The 25,745-nt window shown below is 39.3% G+C and overlaps 1 protein-coding gene across 5 annotated transcripts in view; it reads right to left on the reverse strand.

Annotated features, from left to right (window-relative positions):
- LOC121949958 (suppressor of tumorigenicity 7 protein homolog) overlaps positions 1 to 25,745 on the reverse strand; it is a 74,575-nt gene that overhangs the window by 34,573 nt on the left and 14,257 nt on the right. For 4 of the 5 annotated variants that reach the window (XM_042495827.2, XM_042495828.2, XM_042495829.2 and 1 more), the window contains exon 2: positions 16,400 to 16,435. The exons of the other annotated variant lie outside the window; for it this stretch is intronic. In XM_042495827.2, coding sequence (XP_042351761.1) covers positions 16,400 to 16,421 — 22 coding nt within the window. In that variant the 5' untranslated portion in view covers positions 16,422 to 16,435. The remainder of the gene's footprint in view (positions 1 to 16,399; positions 16,436 to 25,745) is intronic. 5 annotated transcript variants of the gene reach the window in all.

Below are 25,745 nucleotides of genomic sequence, written 5' to 3' on the forward strand. Positions count from 1 at the left end.
TGCTAAATCCAGACACCTCAAACTTATCTTAAACATAAGAAGGAAATACAAACAGAGAAAGAGAGAGTGTGGCATCCAAGTACAGGGAGAGACAAGAGACTAACCCAAAATCCCTCATTTAGAATTCTGAAAATCTATTTTGGGTGTCAGGAGAAGTTCTTCCAAACAATGGCCGTAGTGCAGAACTAGTACTATATCCTTTATGTGAGGAAACACAGAAGCACCAGCAAAATCTCTCTGCCAAGCAGACCGGGAATCAAAATCAAACAAATCCACAGTTGAGAAAAGAATCATATATAGAGAAAAGAATCCATATGACAAAGTGTGAATCATCCAATAATTATGTGCCTCTCCACCACCAATCTAATGCGACAGATTCAAGGTCACCATGACCTTGACCACCGAAATCGAATCAGTTCATCCTTGAGTCCAATATTTGTGCCAAATTTAACAAAATTCCCTCAAGGTGCTTCAGAAATCATTTCCATGAGAAAGGGCTGGACAGCCGGATGGATGGACAGATGGACAGACAACCCGAAAACATAATGCCTCCGGCCTCTTCTATCACCGACGTAGACATAAAAATGCTGCCTTAACTACCTGATGCACACATGAAAGATAATAGCAGCATTAGATCTCACTTTAAAACTGTAATTTTGAGTTAGTCTTTTTGCAAAGTATCTGAGAATTCATCGAAGGCAGCATCACCTGGACCAGAGGAGCACTTTTTCAGACATCGTTGGTGGTTTTGGCAGGGATCGTTAACAGATTTTGAATGCCAGTGACTGCTTCTCTGTACTGTTTGAGTACATGATAAGAATAAAGAACTTGAGCTTTGTCTAAATGAAGACTTAGAAGGCAAACACTTACAAAAAGAAACATATAAAACAGTCTGCCAAAGAAAACTGTTTTTTTTAATATCTAGTATTTTACTCAAAATAAAATATCATCTTGAATTTTGTAACTTGTCTAGTTTTCAATATAATCTTTGTTGCTACAAGAAAGTGCAGTAATTCTGCCTGTGCTAGCTACAAATTGAGATGCAAATGTTATTCTTTATACTATTGATTTGTGCTGGTTTAATTTTGTGCCTTCCAAATAACAACATAATGTAGCTGTTCTAATATTTCTTATCATTATGTTTTCACTGTTCAGATTTTTCTATGTCTGTGGTACATTTTGAATTAAATCCAGCAGACAAATTGCTTTATGGATCCTTAAAACGCTTTGGCATTATCATCATTTTCTTTTTATGTCAATAACACAACTGGAAAAGAGAGAACCAGAGAGAAACCCATTTATTCATTTTCTTTGCTGTACTTGCTGGCTGATTGATAAGGCAGTTCTTTTGCTGTATTTCTTTCAAACAGCAACTAAGATGTTGTGCGGGAGGCTGCAAAGGCTGCCACAATCTGTCAAACAACCTTTAGTTTTTAATTATTTTCCACGACCACAGAGAATAAAAGTAAATAAAGAAAACAAACATATGGAACACCAACAGAAAATAAATACAAAGACTGAATGACATTCCCTCGCCCTTCCCCAGGCTTTATCTAGCTCTGCTAAAAAAAAGCCACTATGTACACACACATATCTACTTCAGTGATATATACAACTAATACATAAAAGAGGCACAATACACACACACTCACACACACACACACACACACACACACAGCAGGGCTTCACCCACGCAGTGAGCAAACCGTCCTCTTCATGAATATCAATATAAAATGTACAGGGACACCTGATGTACGCAGTACAAAGGCCATTTGCAGGGGAAAAGGCCAGAAAACACAGCTATCGTACAGCTCCTGACTACACACAGCATGTCATCAGCAGACCAAGAGAAGCAACAGCACCATTACTTATCCTCCTTTCCACTGGAACATCTACTAGAGCCACACTAACAAGGCCTTTTCTCCTCTTAAATGAAATATATCTTTGGCAAAGACACAGTGAAAGTGAGATTTTGCCACAACAGGGATTGTGTTCCTCCAATGGCTGTCCACATGCATACAGCAGTCTAAGCAGCAGGCGTCTCTCATAGAGCGCATTTACTAGCAGGGGCCCCTGATTTGGCTTGTGTTTTCTTGATTGGCTGCTGTCTGTGAGTGACAGCAGGCTGACGCAACTGTAAGCCAGCTCTGTCCTGCTGTCTTTCTTGTAACCCAGCAGAATAAATACAGAGGGGGGTACGTAGATAGCAGTCCAGCCAATCAATAACATGGATTTTAATGAAGGACTGGGGGGCAGGGCAGGTGCTCCTTAGCCTCCTCCTGCAGAGGTAACCATGACAACCCCTAAATGACCCTACAGCAGACTGGATGAAGGAGCCTCCTCAGTGCAGATTTACAGATAGTCAAGGCTCAGTCCTTCAGTCCTGTGATTATTGTAATGGAAATATTTTTTATGCATCCAGAGGGCATTCATACAAATCCATTCTTGTTTGACATACAGTTACACACATTTGCTCAAAGCATCAGGCTGGTATCACTCCAGTCTTCCAGATGGCAAGCTTTAACGGAGTATGTGGGGGTTAAGTGCCTTGCTCTAGAGCCCCTCAGCAGCAGTTGTTAAGGAAGGGTGAAACATTATCATTAGCTTTCTCTGGAAACACAGTTTTTTTTCTCTTGATCTATTGATTACATCCAGTGACCTTCTGGTCACAAGGCACTTGCTTTCTATCTTCAGCTTGCTGAGATACAAAAGAAGAGGGATGGAAGAGATCCTGGTGAAATTAAATGGCTGATAAGGTTAGCTGCAGCTCTATGTTAGCGTTTGAACGTGATGATGACAAATGCAGTGATTTCCTCTACGAGATGCCACTGAACTGATTCAATTATCAGTGCGCTTCCTTGAAGATCCACCAAGAAGAACTATGCAACAGTCTCCACCAACGGCTCTGCGATGTACGAGCCCATTTTCCAGAAGTCACGAGCAACTGTCAACTGACTGACAGCACAATTGTAACCTTTATTTTGCACAACAATAAGAATCAAAGTCAGAATTGAATGTTTTTTAAAGACAAGGATCCCTCAAAGCTCAGAAATACTAACACATACTTCACCCACTCTTGAGAAGTGAAACAAATCATGTCCTACTAAAAATAAATGAATAACTTGCTCTGTTGCTGTGTGTCAGAAAACTCTGTGTCCCAGACAAGAATTACACAAATTCAAACAACTGAGAAATGTGTTTAAAGCCTTCAAAATAAAAAAAAAAAAATAACAGTATGCACGGATAACATTAATGCCAAAATGAACTGCTATGATCATTTTTTGTTAAAAATATACTTTAAGTGAAAGTTTTGGCCCTTTTAAAAATGTTAATGTCCCAGATTTCTGTCAACTTTGTCATATTTCTACAAAAACATCATTTAATGAGGCATAAAAGGGGGTAGCTATATCCCAGTGAATCCTGTCTCTCTTCCTGGTTTCCAGAAACGCAGGAATGCTGCTCAAGTATTAGTAAGCTGTCCATTTTTGGATAAATTGATCAAAATAACATTGCCATCTTGTCTCAACCGTAACAGGTCAAATCCTAAGTCCTTCTTAGTCAAAACGAAATAAAAATTATGGTTTGAAAATGAATTTTTTAACCCGTTGAAACCTGAGCAAATTGTCTTGTTTTCTTTCAAAAACATGGGAAGAAGGCAATGAACAGTGAAAGAAGAAATAATCCAAAACATCAGCAAGAAATAAGAAATTAAATTACCTGTAATTTGTAAAGATAAATAAATAAATTAATAAAATAATAATCCAATTTAAGCTTTAAAAAGATTTCATTTTTTTCTTTTTTTGCAAGACATTTTCCCTTGTTTTCTTACAAAATAATTTTATAAATCTACTATTTCTTGGAATTTGTGAAACAACAACATTTATTATCAATGTGCTCATTGTCTCTTTTTCCCATGTTTTTAAAGACATCGCACCAATTTTCCATGGTTCAAAGGTTTAATACTTGTGAAAGGCATCTGAAAGCAGCACAAGCAAAGTGATGTCACGAAAACTCTGAAGCAACTTTAAAAAATAAAATGGCTACACACTACGACTGCTGTGAAATTAACAATCAATAACTTTGACAACTCTGCAAGATGTCAACTCCATCAGATCTTACCTCTGTAATTAATCATGTGTGTGTTATTTAAGAAATATAAATAAATCACAGGCAGGCTAACCCATCACAAGGTTTAAAAGTCAAGATACTTATCTCCGCAGAGTAAAATTAAAAAAACTAAAAAGTTTTGTTCCAATTCTCAAAAATCAGTGATTTCTCAAATGTGAAATTATCCCAGCATGTGCCAGTGAAGAGTGTTTAAATCCAGGTGTCTAAACTTGGAACTACTCTTAGATTCAAACAGGCAGTTGTACAGCTGCTACATTAACAGCTGAGCAGCGATGCCTGTAGAGTGCAAACACCAACATGATGAGACAGAAAATAACAATAAAAGCTTGTCAAATTATGTTCTCCATAATTTATTCCTCCTTTTCTAAAAGACCCATAATTTGAATACAATAATGCACCAGAGAAATTAGATGTTTTCTTTGTTTCATTGGGGAGTAAGAGGTTTCTAAATCACTTTCCTTTTGTTATAACTCCACCATAGTGGTCTGCCCCTTAAATCCAGTATTAAATACTCGCTAAACAGACAGGATTGTGTGAGCCAAATGATATTCAGTGCATACCATGCAGCCCTGGGTGTTAATCATATTCAAGCTCTTTCGGCTATCCAAAAACTCCCTTTTCATCAGTAGCCAAGTACACATAATGATTATGGCTGAGGGAGTATGCCAAGAAAAGAGATGTTTTCATTCCTCACCTCGCCCATCCACAGCAGAGGGTCCAACTAATCTGACTAGTTGACACCAGTCCACTGTTGGTTTATTTCATTGGTCATTGAGTTCTTTAATATTTTATCAATGCTACCATCAGGCCTCTTACACACTACGTTACCATCGAATATTTTCATCTAGACAAGCATTTTAAAGCAACTAGACATTAAATCTCAATTTATTGAGCTCCTGAAGTACTCTGGGTTTTTGAATGTCGATACCTATACTCTGACGCTGCCATTGTTTACAGTTCTAACATTTTCAAGTGTAATATTCTTTAACCTGAACATTTCAATACCAAACACTTGCAATGAAAATGAATGGAAAAAGGATCCAGAACTTTAAAAGCAACAGACCATTGCTGTGGTTTGCAGAGTGATATCAGCCGCAGAGATGTCTGCCTTCTCTTCAACATCATGCAACTAGATGGCATTTGACTTGTGGTGCTCAAAGCGCCAAAGATATACATTTGTAAAACTCAACAGCAATGTCTCTTTTCAGAATAAAATAAAATAATGTCCCCTTTATGCAAGATAATCCACAGACCTTGACAGCAGTTTAATGTACTACATACTTTCTATAAGACTACAGCCACCAACCTTATCACTGTGCAGAACGAGTGTGCATCTATTCATGGACGAGAGGCTCATGCTCTTGACAGCACGAGATGTTAACATAAATGGTGTCCTCCTTGACTGAGTGAGTGAGTTAGCAGTAGATGCACACTTCCTTCTGTGTGGTGAAAAAGGTTGCCGGTGTAGTTTGGTTAAAAGAAAATAGTTCAACACTACATGAAACTGCTCACAGGAAGGTCTGAGGATTATCTTGCAATCTAGTTCCATTATATTGGAGAAAAGGCAGACATCTTTATGGCTGATATTTCCAACACTCTGCAACTCACACCAAAACAATCTGAAATGACAAATAGCTCTATAGGTAAGAGGATTTTTTTTCCCTTTCACCTGGGAATGAGCTTTTAAAATGATGCACATTATGACATATAGTGAACTGTTGGAGCCAAAGTGGCACACGGAAATGAGTTAGTGTACAGCGTTTGTTATTTGAAGCCATAATGGGATTCCACCCCAATAAAATCCCAGAATCGGTTGTCTCATGCTTAATATGCTGAGCTCTGAAAAGAAAAAAATGAAGTACAATATCCATAGAAAGTGGGGTGAGGGCACTGAGCTTCAAGAGCACCAGAATGACCTCACCTCCCCTGGTTCTGGCCAAGTCCATGATCATTAAAACTAAAGTCTGAGCTCTGTTACTGTTGGCACAAACTGTGGATCGCTGAAGTTATGGATGGCAGCAGCAAATGAACTGGGAGCTGGTCCTGTTTGCTGAATAGTTTCACCACCAGCCTCAGATCCATATATGGAGATTTTGAATTCCAGTAAAATGACTTTAGATGATGTAACATGTTTCTGGGCTTTTCTATTGAATAGTTAAGATCTTGTCTGAACACCCTGTGGTTTACTTAATCCTACAGTACAGAACAGCTATGAATAATCAAGGCAACACAGTATTCTAAAATTCCTTCACAAAAAAATGAAAGGAAGTAAATTCATTAAAAACACTAAGCCTTGTTTTGTTTGATAAGCACAAAGAGCTCACAGTGCTGCACAGTTTGTTGCTCCACTGTTTTCACAGTGACATACACTGATAATTTAAGATATAAATAAATATTACATTTATAAGGCAGAAGGTAAACAATTATAATCACTGTCTTAAAGAACAGGTGGTTAACTCAAGTAAGAATAACTTGAACATTTTATATTTTAAGGGCATCAAGAGTTAAACACTTATCTGTTGTCATCTTTAAATGTTTAACATTTCTGGACAAATCATATATGATGAATTATATTACAAAGTGGTGAAAAATAACTAAGTACATTAACTTAAACACTTTATTTAAGTACAATATTAAGGTTCTTTACTTGAGTATTTCCATTTTTTGCAACTTAATAATTTATCAGAGAGAAATATTGTACTTTTTACTCCACTACATTTATAGACAAACTCAAGTTACTAGTTGCTAATGGTGTAAAGCACTCATTTCATGACTATACAACGTATCAATTCTTTGATATCTGCTGATATTACAAAGTCGCTATGATTTTGATTCTGAAAAAACAAAGTATTCTTCTCGACCATAACGTAACACAGTGTGAGTGACTGACATACTACTGACAATTGTGGGTTGAAGGATTCCCTTTAAGTTTCCTCTCTTAAAATTCAATATTGGACAGATTCAGATTGTGCATCTGCTGGGTGAGGATTTGTGGTCAGAGGTCATGATCCACGAAAATACATTAGTGTCTCTCTCTTCCATGGGATATGACATTAAGTCCTTACTAAAGATCCTTTATCTTAAAATAATCCTTCTTTTTGGCTCACTCAAGTTGCAGCCACTATGAGCTCAAGAGACAAAAATAGCAGAAGTCAGCAGTTACCACAGAAACCCGATCACTCTGCCGTTTTGCTGTTCTTACGGGGGTTACCACAGCAACAGAGACAACTGGTTGCCGTCAGAGTGCTGTTTGGCTTTCATCAAATGGTCATTTTCAGTAAGCACCTTATTATGCTCATGTGCTCCAACAGTGCAACAAACACAACACACAACCTGGAGTTTCCTCAGCAAGACAGTTCAAAGCCTATTATTGGCTTATCCCGGCAATGAAAGATGATATGATCTTGTCAGGCAACAAGCAAAATAACATTCAGCTTAAAAAAAAACATCATAATGGCCACTGATGAAATAGCACTTGTACATCGCTGGAGAGATATGAGCAATGTAAGTGATATAAGGTATGGCCTACAGCAATCCTCAGACAATCAAACGAACCTCCATTTGCCAATTGCATTTCCCTGAGCTCATCCTTATCAGTAGGCATACTGATGGCAATGTGAGATTAATCTTACAGAGGAATAGCCTGGTTTGCAGTTAGTCTAGCATTTTGGTTCCCACCAGAGTATGTGGATAACGTCACATTATTTAAGGCAAGGGGACTCCCTAGAAGACTTTTAAAATCCTCAGTGATTTTGAAGTTCCACTGCATCACATATGTACCAGTGCATATTAAAGATTACTTAGGTCTGAACTGTAAATATGCTCAAACTGGATGATTGGGAAACAACGGTTTCAAATTCTCAATGATATAACAGACATAATCCTTCAGATTAGTATGTATATCAGTGCAACATGGTTATGGATTAATGTGGACTTGGAGACAAAGAAGAATACAGTTCTGATTCATTATTTGTATCAAAAAGGGCTGGAGGACAGATGTGGTCAATACAGTAGTACCTTTTAAAGCAGAACTTTAAAGGTTTACCAGACTCAAAAGACATTTATACCCTTTTCCAACAGAGATTAGCAGATTTATTATGCAGATGTTTTTTAATGTAGGAAAACATGTCAAAATAGGCAATAGACTCCTTTCCCATAGGGCTGCACAATATTAAAAAATAATAATAATGCCATTTTTTGACAGCTATTGCAATATGCATTACGATGTATTGCATTTTATATTCACTGAAAAACATGTAAGTTGATGATGTGACTTTTGTTGGGGTCTGGAGCAAACAGGTATGTTCCCTTATGTCTGGAATATAATAGGACGGGCCATCTCATAAATTGTGCAGCCCTGCTTCCCTATTGCCAGTAGAACAGTATGAGTCTGGGTTTTTTGTTTTTTTTTTACTGGTTTGTCACATGCAGCATAACAAATGTGCCAGGAAACAGGGTTAATAATAAACAATAGAAAGCAGCATGGAAGCCAATGAAAATGTTATGGCTGTTACTTCTTTTCTATAGCTGTTACTTAGTCAGTCTCTCTTTTAAACCTTGTGGCGACTAATTTGGAACTAAGCTTGAGCGCTGCTGGGATGGAGATGTGCAGTATTTTGTGGCATTGCATCACTGCATCACGCCAGAAAAGGGGCCAATCGAAACTGGCGGTGATAAATACCCATAGCCCTTGCAGAGTCATTTATCCCGCAAATGAAAGGTGACGGTAACCTTTCCCAATAAGTAAAACAGTCAGATGTTAGTGGGTGATGTGGGTTTTTTTTTTCCAGTGGCAAGGGGACTTTACTGTAGGACAGAAACTATCACTGTTATGAAACTGTCTTTCTGCATTACTATCAACTTTCAGTGTTCCCAAACATATTCATGGGCAAATTTCAAAACTTCTTATAACTTTTTAAGGACCTATAATATATTTCACACATAATTTCTGCTAGCTTGTATACATAAAGGGAAAGACATAACACTGAATGAAGAAACAACAATATGGTAAACAAAGCGCTGTCACCAGTTGCGTAATGTAACAAAGTAAAAATACTTTGTTACAGTACAGTACTATTTCTTTTAACTTTTACATTTTCTTACCACAAAACATGAAAGGAACAGAGGAAGGGAAAAGGGGAGAGACGAAGTAATGAAACAACTGGGAGGAAAAGAAAAACTGGATTTTATTCCTTAAATCCTTCAAGGTGCAAAAAAGACCTTGTTTTCCTGCAAGTGTAATGTAGGCTCTATTTTTAAGGTAGTTTGTTACAAAGAAAAAAAACTCATGATTCTCAAAAATCTGACTGCTTGCTTTTTTATTTAAGCATTTATTTATAACTTGTATTTGAATACTTAGGTACATTTAATAAAATTGTATTACTTTTGATTCTTAAGTAGCCTACAGAAAATATTAGATACTTTACAAAAGTCATTTTCGGTCAAGATATCTGTACTTTTACCCAAGTATGGCTTTCAGGTACTTCATCCACCACTATCTTTCACACGTCTATGCATTTAGAGCTAAAATACATTTGCAGTTATGTTACATTATATGGACGGTTATCCACAGAAGATCACTAACAATTTCATCACAAACTACAAAATTCAATGACTTTTCCAGGCCTGAAAAACATGACTGTGAAATTCCATGACATTTCCAGATTTTCCATGACTGTGGGGAAACCTGAATTTTGGTACAGCCACTCCAGCTCACCTCAATGTAAACTTGTATTCCCTGGCATTTGAAAGTGTTTGCTTCATTTCCTATAATCTCTTTTGGCATAGAATTCCTAAAAGTACCTGTTGGCAATAGCTCAGACAAATATGTAAGTAAAATAATGTTGTTCAGGCTAGGCTTGGGCAGTATGTAATATTTCATACCTTCCTGAAATTTCACCAGGATAAATGGTATATGACAATATATGTGTGCAGAGCTAATATGTTTAAGTTAGATGTAAAAAACATGCTGTTATTCCCACAGTCTCTCTCTGCCATTGCTGGCCACCAGCTGTTTACTGTCCTGTAAATTATCCCTCCACCACGGGGTGTTGCCGTGTCTTTTAGCTCGCCTAGCTGTTCCATCAGTAGAGACCGGACACTGAGTTCTGGTGGTGCATGCTGTGCACTACATACAATGCGTTTATTAGAAATAGGAGCACCGTTATATATGACAGTATTGAAAAACATACCTTTGAGATTTCTAAATACTCTGGTATACTGTTATACCATAATATCACCCAAGCCTGGGTCAGGGTGAGTGTAAAAATTCATCACACAAACGCATATGTTGTTCAAACCTTACTCATAATTCCCCAAGAGCCAGGAGATAGTCTAGACAATCTTAAATAGGCCAGGGTGTAGGAGGGTCATCCAGAAAAGAAAACTCGAAGACTGTGGTTCAAATGATTGTCTTTGCAAGTATCCACCATGCTAAAGTGATGTGACAAAAGACACTAAACCACTCCAAGTTAAAAGCAAGATGCTCTTAAACTGACCATGCACTCTAACAAGATCTAAAAACTATCAAAATAACAAGCGCACTGGAGGAAAAGCTTTTGAAGGCTTTGTCTCCTTTTACCCTTTCATGTGCAGTGTTTCTTGACGTGTGCAAAGAGCTTGCAATGCATGCTCCCTTCATAAGAAATATTCAGTGTGCGCTTCTATAATACTAACTTTGTTTACAAAACCACCACAGGAATGAACAAACTATTTCGTACCATCATAGCACTCTTGAGTTTACAACCAATGCATCCCTCCATTTGAGCATTCAAGATCTTATTAAACTGATTGTGATACGAACAAAAAGAATGCTGTCATCAATGGTCCCTCCAGCTCACATCAATAATAATAAGGTCTCTATTCCTCTAAGACAATTTGACATCAGATAATCAATAACCCCAGGGGCTGCAGTGCTGATTGAATGAGCAGAGGTGCATTTAATTTAACTCCAAGGCAATAGTTTAAATCTGACCTGAAGTCTTTTAAAAAGGTATTCACTTCCATTCTCCCACATTTTCTGTCACTGTTTATTGTGTACTAATGATAAAGTTTAAATGACTTTAAAAGAAAAAAAATCAATACCGCTTCGGGTAGGAATAAAATGTTGTACCACCCAGGAAACTGAAAGTACTGACCTCCACTTTGATAAAGTGTAGACTTATTGTACAGCTCCTGAATCAGAAATTTCTTCCTGATAGCTTCCTACGATACACAGGCCTGAAAAGAGAGATGGGAGCAGGGAGGTGACACCTGATAAGGTCAAACGACATAGAAAAAAGCTCATATGATGTGTGTGTGACAAGATAATTGCATTTAACCTGAAGAGTTTGAAGAGGATGATGTTTGTGCTCACGCTGCTGCCAGTAAAAAAAATTTTTTAAAAAAGACAACTGAAGTCTTACAGTATACATGCCACTCCATTCACATTATGGGTGTTGAATGAAGTACTAATACAAGTAATATGTTGTGCAGGAAGCAGTATGTCGCCCACTTCTTGTTCACAATGTCTTGATTACGATGACAGCTAAACACTAAAATATGTTCTAAAAACATTTTAGAAGAGAAATAGGCAGCGAAGTAACATAATCTTGATTTATATTGAATCAGCACTTTCCAATTTTACCATTTGATTGAAGTTTGGCCTGAGTTTGAAAGAGAGATGGGTGGACATGTCTCCATTTCTACTGTCTGTGTCCGCCGTGGCGGGCATACGCAAATGTGGAGGTACGGCCTGTAGTTTGAGCAACAGCCTGAAAGCAAGCAAAACTCTGCAAGATGAATTGTTTTTTGCATAATCCAGCTGTATTTTACTATGGGGGGAAATGGGGAGCTCTAGTCACTGGTTAGATGGAGGAAAGTTTACTCCAGTTCATTTACGCATACTGCCCACAGTTATGATACAAAGCTGGTTGAAAATCTGCAAAGTATCCCTTTAAAATGGTAAAAACACAAGGAGAGGTCTGTCTACTAGGGATAGTCAGTAGATATGTAAGGGTAATTGTAGCTGAAGTGTAGAACAAACTGTTCTATGCGTATTGTCATTTTTATGACTTGATATAATAAGAGTACACAAATAGGATTTGCATTTTGCTGTACTGAAGAGGAAAAACGTGTTGAAAGTGATTTCTCTGGCTTTTTCACTCCCCCTACCATCTGCCATAATGAGACAGGGGGAACAGAGTCCTCCCTGTTTGATGCCAGGAAGCAATTCGGCACATTTCCCACCAAACCTGAACACTGACCTGCAATGTCAAATGCAGCAAAGAGGTTGATAGAGGCAGACAATTTTTTTCTGCAGTGATGGTTTGGCAATAGACCACTCACAGTAATTTCAGTAATGTCTAAAATTAATGTGGTTATGGCTTATTTAAAAGACACCATGACACAAGCAAAAACATAAATGCGTTTACATTTCAGTCATTTCAGATGATTCTATTATGTTAAGTGCTGCAGAGTGAGGTTGAGCAGAAGGGCAGTGGAAGAAGATCTAGCCAAGAATGTGCGCACCTGCCAGATTAGTGTTGCTGTGGATCTGGATATACCTGAGACCCATGTTGGCTTTTTTTTTTTTAAACAAAAATCTGACACCCCTGAGGTACAAGTTCAGTGTCTTCTTCAATAAATCATAATGTATAGTGCATTTTTTTTGGCACCTCTTTTTTGGTTTTCCATTGGCAAAAGTTGTGAATAGTTCTTTTGTTGGTACCACCTCAGTCAAGGTTTCAAGTGAGAGTCTAATCTGCTATGTAAAAGTAAGAAATAGGGTGATTAAGAAGATTGCTGTAGATTAGCAGCTCTTACAGTTTAAGACATTTCACATTTCATGAAAAATCTTGGGCTCCATTTTTCAGGATAATTTCACTGTCTCAAACAAAAAAACTTCATAAACCTGCCCATGTTCATTCCCTGTTGCAGAGTTTGCTGATGCAGTGTTTGCTGCTTGAGAATAAACTGGGACCCAAGCTGTTTCCTAGCAAAGCAATTCTGATAAAATAGCCTATAAAAGGGGCTCCACTTACCTCTGAGTGTCTCAACAAATGCTAGTGAGTTTATTACCTAGACCTACAAAGTTGAATGGGCATTATGTTTTGCACCAATCTGATTGTCTACTGCCAGAGAAATCTCATAAAGCTATGAATGAATTTGCACAAAGCTGTGTGGAATGAAGAAGCAGCTTATTTTTCACAAAAATCCAATATTAAAATGAATAATTCTGACCATTTGAAGTGGAGTTGTATGAGGTACTTATCCATGGTAAGTGTGTTACCTACAGTAGAGAAGCCAGCACCAACACGGAAGGTAAGCAATGTACTGCTGTGGACAGGGGAAACACTAAAATGTACGTGTATTTTTACTCCTTTACCTTGCCACTGATGGATGGATGGATGGATGGATGGATAACCTAACTAACTGATTGAGACAGCAGTGGTCAAGCAACTCCTGTGTTCAGCAATGTTAAATTATTGTTTTTATCAATGAGGTTTGATCTGGAAAGAGCAATAAAAAAGTTTCAGTTCCACTTTAGAGATTGCTTTCTGATGGCAAAAAAAAAGTGGTGAAATATAGCATACTCTTAAAGTAGCTGTTTTTTTAGGTGGTTAAAGTATGCACTGTAAAAACATTGTTTTAATTTTAAAAAGTTCCCAGGCTGTCTTAAATTTTTAAGTTGAATTTAAAAAGACAAGTTCTGGTTAAACCAATTCATTCCTTTTACAATCAGTGTAGGTAATACACTAAGTCCAGATAAGTACCTCATACAACCCCTCTAAAGTCTGAACTATCCCCTATAACAGGTATATACTGAAAAGACTGTTTTGTGGTGACACTGGTAGCAACACACACAAGATGGGATCTAGTTAAAACAAGAAACTGTGGGATTTACAGTGTTTCACATAACAGTGTACCGAACCTGTGACGTGTACTACTTTATATAGTCTACCTTGTTTGGTCGAGCACATTGTTGTGGTCACACATAAAGTACCACAAGCAACAAGTGTGTTACCTATGGAGCAGAATAATGAAGGCAACAAGCGTATTTGTAAAATTGGTTATAGCCTGGGATCATCTGTCATGAACAGGCAATTACATTTCTCAGGAAATACAAACACTACATGTTTTGGATTCTCTGTGGCCTTGGTGCAGCACCACTACTATTAAAATACTGCACAGTTGTGATTTTCTAGCACGTAGCACGGTGTAACCAGCAACGTGCCGTCTGAACCTCCCATCGCCAACCAAACACTCCACTCCAGTGAGACACGCTGGGAGGCATGCTACACTAAGCTAGCTCGTTGCGAGATGGTTAATAATGCCATAACCAGACAAGAAATTTAAGATCCTCTGATAACCTACAGGTCTGGCATTTAGAGCCTCTCTGGTTTTGCAGTGAATCATGAAGTAGATGGCAAGGGAGTGGTGGATAAAAAAACAGCAGTACACACCGAGCTAAAGAATGAGCCACCTTGCAGTTACAGACTCTCCTTAGCAGCTGAGCTAGTAGCAAAATAACATACATGACCCCAAAGCTGAACCACAAGCCGGTGCACAGCAACAGACCCTCTGCCGGTTGACCCAGTCTAACACAAAGTCTATGGTTGCACAGCACACACACAAACACACACTGAACCGGAAAAACGAGAGACCCTAACATCAGCTAATGTTAGCACAAAGCACACACCCACAGCAGTGAGCGGTAAACTGAAAGGTATGTCAGCGACTTAGCTGATTATGGAATTTAACAAAGATGTTAACTCATGTATTTATTAAGACTTAAAGAGCTAAGAGAGCTTGTGGGAAGTTGCGTACTTGCTGCTTACACACAGTACTACAAAATTCCCCATCTAATTCTAAAAATTCCCTAGTATTTTCTAATGTGTTTAGAAAAAAAACACTGATTTTGCTTTACCCAGTCTTCAACATGCTCATTTCAGCCAGACCGTATATCCTGCTTTGTACAGAGAACAAAGCCCCAAATCATGTTAGTTTTAATACATACAAAAAATAAGGATTTTTCCACAAAAATGTTTGTCAAAATGTACACTTCATGAAGATTCCCAAAGCCTTTCGAAAGCTAAAAAAATGAGGCCAAGCAAACTGAACACCAAGGACAAACTGCTGTCAAACTGACTGAGTGCAAGCACATCACTTGACCCTCAAATGACCTCAAAATTTTGGCAACAATTCAGAATTTTCAGAGCACGAGGACAAGACAACCTCAGCCAGGCTATGGTGGAAAAAAAAGATGTGATCTGCACCGGGCTATATTCCCAGAATGCTCCACAGTGTCGTCCACTCAGCTGTACGTTTCATAAACAAAGATCACCGCTCAGAGGAGAAGTGGTGCATGACGGCTTTCCATCACTAGACCAACCAGGATAGAGACCAGGAACCAGGATGCACACACACCACAGTCTGTGCATGCTAGCTCTGATCTGATGTCAAAAAATAAGTTACTTTTGGCTCTGACTTTGGGGCCATGACAGAATCAATTAGATCAACTCAGGCTTCCTTGAAGCATTGAGCAGGTAGTGGAGTGAGGCATCGTGGTATTGATCAAAGTGAAAGGTTTTCTTGAGTGGGTGGGGTGAGAGGGGAAGAAAGTGGTTTGCCTGAAGACTTCGGCCCACCTCGAGATCAACACTACAACTCTTCTGTGGGAGGTTAGGAGCTGCACAGCGTCCAAAGACCCACACGTGCACACATACATACACGACGGCAGTATGCTGTGTTAGCTTCAGTAGCATCGGTGGCTGGAAAAGCTTTCCACCTTAAAGCAACCTGACTGAGTAAGAAGACAGAGGAGGCTGATGCTTCTGGAAACGATACAACTCTGGCGAAAGCATCCATCTTCTGACATGCTCACTCACACACACGCAAACATGCACAAAGACACACTTAAACTGCATTTAACCAGCACGCAATAACCCTAGAGAAATACATATAGACAGGAGATGACTGCACGTACGCACGCCGACACACAGTGAGGCTAAGAGTGAGAGAATGCGAGGCAGGCGGCGAGCTCAGCGTGACCAGCTAGCTTGTAGTACCGACCCTCCGTGCTAAAATGGTAGATCCCAGATTTCTCCCCATGCAATCTGCCACCAACAACCATGGAGGCAAAACAGGAAGAGGAGAGGAGAGGAGGGATGCAGGGACAGAGGAAACCTAGCCATTTCCTTTTCCTCATCTCCCTCTGATAAAAAACACACAGAAGCATAAAAAGATACATGGATAAACAGAGAGGAGGCGGGAGGATGTTGGTGGTACTTACATGAGGACTCTGTGCCGAACATGGCTGGGCCGGGAGCTGTGATGGAGAGAGGAGGAGGAGGAGGAGGAGGAGGAGAAGGAGGAAAGAGAGGAGAGAGAAAGGGGAGGGTGGGAGAGAAGGAGAGAGCGAGAGAGAGATAGAGAGAGGGGGGGGGGATTGATGAGCAGGCAGCTACACAGCGGGGGTCATCAAAGCAACACAATGCAGCCAGCCGGCTGTCGCTGCCTCCCAGACGGCCAGATGCCCCAACTCCGCTATCCGTCGCGGCTTTAAAAGCCCTCCTCCACACACACGCTCAGTTAGTCCGGCCGCGAAAAACAAGAGGCCTTGTGGAGGATTCAATTTATAAATAAATAACTATAAAATAAAAAAAATAAAAAAACAAGCAGAAATCCTTCACAGCCGAGGAAAACTGTGGTCAAATCCAGACATGGAGATGTGGTTGTGGCTAGCTATCGCATCTCTCCTCTTTCTGCAGTCTATGTCCTCCTTCTCATCCTCTCCTCTCCGTCACTCTCTCACTTCTCATTCCACTGTAATATTTACTAATGGAGAGAGAGAGAGAGAGGAGAGAGAGGGGAGAGATAGAGAGAGAGGGGGGGAGAGAGAGAGAGAGAGAGAGAGGCTTTCCCTGGGAGAAGTGAGAGAGAAGGGGGGTGGAAAACTAAAAATCTGGTGAAGAGCTGCTGCCGCTGCTGCTGCAGCCGCTGTAAGACAATAGCTATGCAAACAGAGAGTGACGTCAGAGCAGAGGAGAGAGAGAGAGAGGGAGAGAGAGCCGTAAAAATACTGACTGACTACTGCTGCCAGATGGAGAGAGAGAAAGAGGGAGGCAAGGAGGGAAAAGGGGACAGAAATAAGGAAAAACAGGAGGGGAAGATGGAGGAGGGGAAGGAGAGGGGGAAGATGTGAGAATGGAAGAGAGATGATAGGGCAAGAGGAGAGCAAGGTGGTAAAATAGAGAGAAAAAGAGAGAGAGACGGGAAGACGGGGAAGGGGGGGCAGATAAAGACATAGAGAGGGGGAGGAGGAAGGCAGCTGGGGCTGAGGGCACTGGTGAAGAAGAGTGGGAAGCAGGCCAATCAAAATGGTTTGTCTACATGGAAAAAAAAAGCAAACCGAGATACAACAGGACACACACACACACACACACACACACACTGGAAGGAGCAACGGGGGGCAGGGGGGGCTGCAGTGTGTCAGTTCGACAAATTGAAAAGAGTTTGAAGCTGAGCACAGGAGACTGCTGTGTGTTTACCTGCTGTTAATACAACAAACACACACCTGGCCATCAGTAAGCCAAGCAACAAATTTCCTGTTGTAATAATCACAATATGCATCAAGCCTGCATACACATAACCTGTATAACCCTTCAGAAAAATAGCACAAAAATACAGAGTGACATAAAATCATATATATTAAAGCGAAGTCCCTCCCCTTTCTGTGGTGCACCATTCGACCTAATTTTGCAAACGATATGTACCGATATGAGGGCCTTTTATGTATTTCACCAATACATAAAAGGCCCTCACATTAAACTAGGCAGTCTCTGAAGCAGGAAGATGCAAATACTTGACCAGAGAAAACAGAGAAAAAGGAGGCTTTTGCTCAAGAGGTAGAAAACCTACAACTACCAGAATGCAACGCACCTGATCAAACCAATAAGGGCTCCCGCTGGTGGTAACGTAATGTGAACTGGTCTGTGTGAAACAACGTTGGCCAGCTGGATCCTGTATTACAGTTAAATAGTAAGCTAAAACATGTTTCTGAAAATATTTGAGGCAAGAAATATGCAACTCAGGTCTGCACTGCTTAGTTTCACCATTTGATTTGTTTTTTCAGCCTCAGTCTTCACCGTGCAGGAAGCAGTATGGCGGTTATATGTAGGCACAAATTACCCCTTTTAACTTAAATGAAAAGTCAAAGGAAACATAATGACAACAACTCTTATGGTGGTGGTATTATTTTTTTTTTCAAATTAATCTACTGAATAGGGTTTTTTCCTTTTTATAGATGAATCTTCTGATTTTCTCAATCATTTAGTCATTGTATTGTTAATTAAAAAACAATGGCACTATAATAGCTTCAATTTTCTTGTTCATCCTGACTAGCAGTCTAAAATCATTAGATATCCATTCATTGTCACATATGACAAAGATGAACAGAAAATTGTCACATTTGGGAAGATGAAGACACATAATGTTTGGCATTTTGAATTAAAAATGACTGAAACCATAAATCAATCATCAAAATAGTTGCTGGTTAATTTTCTGTTAATCATCTCATCTTTTAATCGAGTAAGCTCTGCTACCGTACACAAATTATGCAACGTAGCATGGCTGCTGAATTAAAAAAACCCGAATCCTTTTCAAAGCTCAAAATCTTAATGATTTTTTTTTATTCTGCCTTTTTTGGGGATGCCTGGACACCCTGATGTGCATGTAGGGAACATGCTCTAAGTGACAAGTCTTATTATTGATGCATACTGTGAAACCTTAATGAAGACTAGAGTACGGAGCCATTAAATGTCGTAAAGTGGACACAACCCAGTCACTGTGCAGCAGTGCAGCAGTGATGCACACGGCCCTGCGTTGAGCACATGAATGGGTACAGTGGTGAGTCTTTACAACAGCCTGCTAACCTAAATAGATGGGAGGTCAGCCGGACGTCCTTGTGACCCCCACTCTGAATGGGGTGATGCTAGCTAGCATGTGGATTAGCTCAGCTGCTGAATAGAGGAGCGTGTACTGTCAGAGGCCTCTGTTCTTTTGTGTCTCCCCTCCTCCTCTTCTCCTCATGTCTTTGTCCTTTTAAGCACAGGCAAGAGACCCCCTCTCCACTCCAGCTTCACCGCAAAAAAAAAACATTTGAATATAATATATATCAAAAATAGAAATGAGGGATGTCTCCATCAAGATCTTTTGACTGCAATTTGAGTCCTTTAACCCCTTTGAAACCTGAGTCAATTGGCTTGATTTCTTTAAAAAACATAGAAGAAGGCAATAAATAGCCAAAGAAGAAATGAATACCAAAAAAAAGAAAGAAATAAGCACCAGCCAAGAAATTAGTAAAAAAAAAAAAAGTATAAAAACTGACCTGAAAATTAGTAGCAAAAAAAAAAAAAAAAAGTAAAAAAGCAAGGCAAAAAAGCCTCGGAAAAAAGTGTAACATTATTTTTAATATGTAATTATAATAATTAGAAATATAGTTTTTCCCTGTCTTTTTTCCCCTAGAAATTTTTTTCTTACCTTTTCTAAAAAAAAAAAAAAAAAAATTGGGGGTCAGGGTTCAAAGGTTTAAATGTTGTGAAAGGTGTCTGAAAGCAGTAAAAGGAAAGTAATGTTGCTGCAGGTTTAAAAGGTTAATTCTGCTTCCTGGCCAATATTTATATTTGCTTAAATGTTGATTAAATATGTATCCGACAGACTGAAATAAAAGCTGTGGCCTACCTAATCTGACTCACCATGTTTTTCATGAATTAATTAATTGATTAATTAATCAACATTATAAATGCAAGATTAACTGAGAAATTGTGACTCCTGAACTGACGAGACACGTTCGGCTACACAAAAGAGGGTCTTCCTTATAAATGATCTGTGGGGAGGACAAACACTGTTGCAGATAGCACTTAAACCAAAAAACACACCAGTGACAGCTGATATGATCTGCCACTGGGGACATTTGTCGTTTTTTATAACTTAGAGTGACAGCCTGCCACAGCTATAAGTGGGAAGCTGCTGGTTGAACGTTTTTTATGTTTTGTGCTCTGAAAGTGAAACTGAACTCGAAACAACTGCGACTGTCTCATCCTGCTTGCAGTTTAAGATTTTAAGACTGAAGATTTGTTAAGATTGATGTTCTTCGCAGTGCTCTGTCCCCATCCTGACTTAAGACATCTCCTGGGGTCGTGTTAATTACACAAGGGGGCTCACTCTCAGACGCTCCTGTGAGGTGAGGAGGAGGTGAGTTAGGATCTGTGTGATATACTACCATCTATAATCTCAGGCAGTGTGATCTGCTCGCACATTGGTATAATATGATATAATATATAATATAATATAATGTGAATGGGGATCAACAGCTGGGGTTGGGGGGGGGTCTATGGTGCTGCTGTGATAATCACAGGAATTGACCAAGGCAAGAGGCATGTCTCCCAAATTAGTGATGTCCTGATCAGGTTTATTTTAGACACAACCCTAATCCAGTCCTTTGAAAATGGTCATCTGCCGATATTGAGTCCAATCCGATACTTATATTTACCTAACTTACATATAACTCTGTTGTGACATAACACTCAGACCTGGACAGTATCACAGTATTGCAGTACCAGGGTATTTAGAAATCTTACATAAATACAGGGGCTCCTCTTTCTATTAAATGCAATGTATGTAGTGCACAGCACACACCACCAGAGCACAGTCTCCAGTCTCTACTGGTGGAACAGGCAGCTGAGCTGAAAGACACTGCGACACCTAGTAGTGGAGGGAGAAGTTACAGGACTGTAAACGGCTGGCAGATAGCAACAGCAGAGAGAGACGGAGGGGAATACCAGGGTGTTTTTACATCTGACTTGGTGAATAAAGAATTAATTCAGACCAAACTGGAGCTGGTGAGTGTTGGAACAGTGGATTTACTAACTAGATTACTAACAATAGCAACTAAGACTGTTTGGGTGAGTTTTCTGTTTGAATGAGGTCTGTTTTATGATGAGTTAACAAGGCAATTATGCCTCATCAGTCTTCCGTGTATGAGATAATGTTGTATTTCTGTTTAATATGGAAAATAGGTGTGAGAATATTACCTTTTTTTAAAAAAACATTTTAGGGCTTTCTATTGTGTATTTATTAGTCTGAAAAGCTGAAAGTAAGTAGTGCACTCACTCTATGTGTGTGTAGCGTAACACCCCGAGTCGGGTCCAGTGGGCGTAAATACTGTGTATGCTTTGTGCCTCAAGGTCTTGGGCTGGGTGGAGCTGACTGCTTGATCGCTAACACCAGACCAGTGATCCTGATTATTTAAACTCCTCTGCAGGGAGCCCCAGTGTTGCCTCTGCCTTGCCGACAGCCAGCCTCTTGGCCCTGCACCACATTTTGTTTTATTTGCACTTAAAACATGTACTACACATTAATCGCAGCATCCATTCACATGCATACACTACTGACTCCCACTACCACATGTCATTGCCTTTTTTTCTAATTTATGTTAATAAATTTAATTAGATTATGTTACTGTCGAGTACATCTCCCATATTTGTTGCAGCCTGCGAGCCCGTTGTAACATAAGGTCGGGGTTAGGGCTGCTTATACTACCAATACTGCCCAAAACGACTAAGTAAGTAATGTTTATTTAATTTTGCACCTTTCATAAAGCTAGGTCACAAAGTACCTCCCTGGATAAAATTGTTAAAAGTAATGCCATAAAAACATTGGTGTATTTACCACTTTTGATGATGCTGCTGGAATAAAAGTCAGAAAGACTGACTGACATGATAAGTAAACTGTTTTTGGAAATATGTCTCATGACATACAGGATAAAAATGGAATCATTATACTTGTAGAATCACAATACTTAAAAATGCAACAAAAAGCCCTAGTATCATGAAAGTATCAAACTGGGAGTTAAGCATAGAGTCCCAGCTCGCATGGTTTTCTAATCAATATGCACCAAAATTTGTTACTCTGTGTTTGTACTGCCGCTTCACTACCTGTCAATGCATCTTCTATCAAAACACTGCAGGCTTCACTGAGAAAACATATGTAGCAGTAACATCCAGTGCTCTGAACTGTTCAAATTGCCTAATTTAATTCATAAATCTGAAGCCTCAACAAGGGCCCACGCAGCACTGCATTTCGATCCAAAATAATTCAGTAACTGAATAAACTAACTGGACATCTGGCAGTTCAGAGTGTGCCTCCCAATTTAGAGTATTAAGATGTTTTATGCAAGACTGCTAAGCGCAGTTGAGTTCTATTTTGAAAGGAGGATCAAGTATCCTGCATCAATGTCACCTCAAACTGATAGTTTTATGTTTATTTATCATAAAGTAGTAGTGAGATTGGTCATGAAATGCTAAGAAGAACAAGCATTTTGCCAAAGCCCGAAGAGACAGAGTGAAGAGCCCCTCACTGTCAACTCCAGACGCTTTCTCTTTAGCCAAAGCATGTTTGAATCACACATGGCCTATAGTTACACACCCTGGCACCGGGCGCTGCTCTCACTGTCACACTGATAATTAGGATGCAAACCCATTGCCACAACAGCAGTGAAGCCCAGGTGAATAGGGGTGCTAATTGAGTCAGACACTGAGTAATGGAACAATGCAGTCGTTCAATGAATGCTTTACTTAAAACAGTGCTCCTCACCTCCTCTCTCTCCCTAGTGGAAGTGCATTCATGAACCATTTATTCCTGAACAATGCACACCTCCCCCGCTTCCATCACCAAGTACCACCCCAAAAAAGCATCTCTTCCTGGTTGCTAGGCAACTGAAAATAAGCGTGAGAGGAGTGTGGCCGTCCTTCAGCAAGAGAAAAAATGAGGAGAAGGATAAAAGGAGAAGGAGAGGGGCAATCTGTTAGAGAAAGCCAAGCTGAGGTACTCCACGAGACTTGACACAAGTGTTGATACTGAAGAGCGAAGGGGTGCGAGCCATAAAAGCAAAACATCCCAAACAAATAAAATATCCTATCAGGCCAGTGGGCCACCAGCTACATCTCCTCCTGTGTTTGACTTATGTTACAAAGACTGAGCACGGTTTAACATCAACCACAAATGTCCAAAAGAAAAAGTAACAACTGGGTGCATATTAGTGCAGCACAATTAATCAAAAATTTGTCTCAATCACGATTGTTGCTTCCCACAAGTAAATGAGCATGATCAACTGCAATGCTAACGTTTAAAATGCGTGCTCAGCTCATAGAAATGTGCTTCATATATAATCAAACTGCTCCTAAACTAACAGCTAGCCTCCATTTTTGAGAAGTTGTCATGCCGCTACCAGCTCACCCTGCAGTGGCAGTCTGTTAAAAACTTTGCTGAATCTTGCCACTGCAGATGGGCAAAAAAAAAAAATAAAATCATCCATCATCAACCATCATCATTCATTTTTTTGGTAATATTTCAGATTTAGAAGAAAATAAATCATATGCAAAAGTGTCTGTACCTCCAAGCAACGCAGCAAACTTATTAAACCAGAAAAAAGAGGGATGGCTGGTTGCTCTGTATTATCAATCGCAGATCAAAAACTTGTGTCAGGTGCTCATGAAGAACGGGAAACAACGGGATACACAGGAAGGCAATCCAGGCACTCAAAAATGTAGAAAGAAAGGAAGGATTCAAGTAACTCAGGTGAAGAAGTACCTTAATTTAAGTTTTGTTTTGATGCAAAGATTTAAAATTAGAAGGTATGTAGCAAAATGGTAACGTAAAAGCAAAGTCTGTGAATTTAATTACCAAAAAGCTTTGGTACAATTTTATTCATATTTTGTTTCTAGGAGATGCACTGTGAATAAGGACCAGTCTTATTTTAATGTTGCACAACATGGCAGTGAAAGCAGTGCGCAGTTTATATAGATGAAAAAAAGTGCCATAAAAATATTTTTGTCTTAAGAACAATGAATAATTGTGATAAAAAAAGTGATCTCAATACTTATCTAATAATCGTGATTATCGTTTTTGACATAACTGTGCAGCCCTACTGTCAAGCAATACAGATGTTCTAAAGAAAAGATAGCAATTATATACCACGGTTGCAACTGTATGAGATTTTCATGGTATGGTAATTATCTCAGAAAATATCGCTGCTTTGTAGCATCACGGCATTACAGTATTATTAGCATTTACATTACCCTTAAAGGAATGAAAACAGAAGGTTGAACAAATATTTTATTCTTGTTTTTAGCCTGACACCATTTTTTTTTTGGTTAAATAGGAGTATGTGTAAAAAGTCTCCCTTTAAAAAATGACTAAAATAAAGGTGAGATTGTCCGCCGAATTGCATTTTTTTTTCAATACCATGGACAAGCAAATGATAACCGACATTTTTCATACCACAGTACTTTAAATCAGTATACCAATAGAACCCTATTGCACACAAATGCCGACATTTTCTAAGGAAGAATCTGGGAAGAAAAGTCCTTTTGCCCATAGGTCATTGGGTCTCGCACCTCCTAAAATTCACCACCCTGTTTCAGCATTTCCCTAATTTAGCAGATTTTCGGGAAAGGCCATGGTCTCAAAATCATAGCAGTTTTCCCACAATGTTTCTGTCAGAGTTGAAAAACCACCCAGCAAGAGGCACATTTGTTGGTGATCATATTTAGATTTTAACTGGAGGTCATTTCTTGAGCTGATCAAGATGAATTTACAGCTCCCAAAATTATCTGATGTGAAAAATGGATAGTGCCCAACCACATCCACCATGCAGACAACGGCAGGAATTGGCAGCCCCCAGACTCCACCACAAAAGGAAGGTCGGTGAGGGTTTCATTATCTCCACCGGGTCACAATTCAAACGTAGCGGCACCATTCAGCTAACTGGGTCGGAAACGCTGTGACTGTCACTGCTGACACCAACTGGTCAAAATGGGGAAGTGTGCGTCTGCAGCCACAGATAGGTGCTTTTACCACTCCATTGCCGAATAAGTAACCAATTAAATCAAATTAATTACAGTCTACTGGTCTGATACAGATACATTTCAACACAAGAGCACAACCCCTCATCTAGTATAGCTGAGACCTAAAGACCAAAATTCCTTTTAATAATGTGTTTTAAAAGAAATATAACTGCATTAGTGCATGTTGGATATGACAAAAACACCCCCAGCACCACCAATAAAATTGCTTCAAAGACAGAGACCCTGTGACTGCTCAAAGAAATGAAAAACTTAATAAGAGAGGGGGGCAGTGGGCCGTCACTTGTTCTTCTGCAGATTCTTTGAATGGAACTAATCTGAATTTGTCCAGACAAGCTAAACTCAGTCAGGGGGGATGAGGCAGGACGGATGGATTTATTCCTTTAAAATCTCTATCCAGAATACATTTGCTAAGCACATATTCTCTTTTTCCAACTTCATACAATTAAGATGGCAGTATACTAAAATCTAAATTTAAAGTGTTGCTGTTGATAGGAAAGCGCAAGCTCTACATTCATAAATCTTCTTCCTCCTGGTTTATTAGCTGTAACTTTTAGCACAGCAATAGCTCGTCATGTCTCATTTCCCCAAATGGCTAAACTTCAACTTTACTTTCTGGTTTAGAAGGTCCAATCACCAAGCACCATATTCAACCGCCTCTAACAACATGCCAGATTTGGTTTAAGTCATAACTATTCACACCGAGTCTACAGT

This window comes from Plectropomus leopardus, chromosome 7, assembly GCF_026936395.1.
Source record: "Plectropomus leopardus strain MGB_pleo_1.0 chromosome 7, ASM2693639v1, whole genome shotgun sequence".
Lineage (NCBI taxonomy): Eukaryota > Metazoa > Chordata > Actinopteri > Perciformes > Serranidae > Plectropomus > Plectropomus leopardus.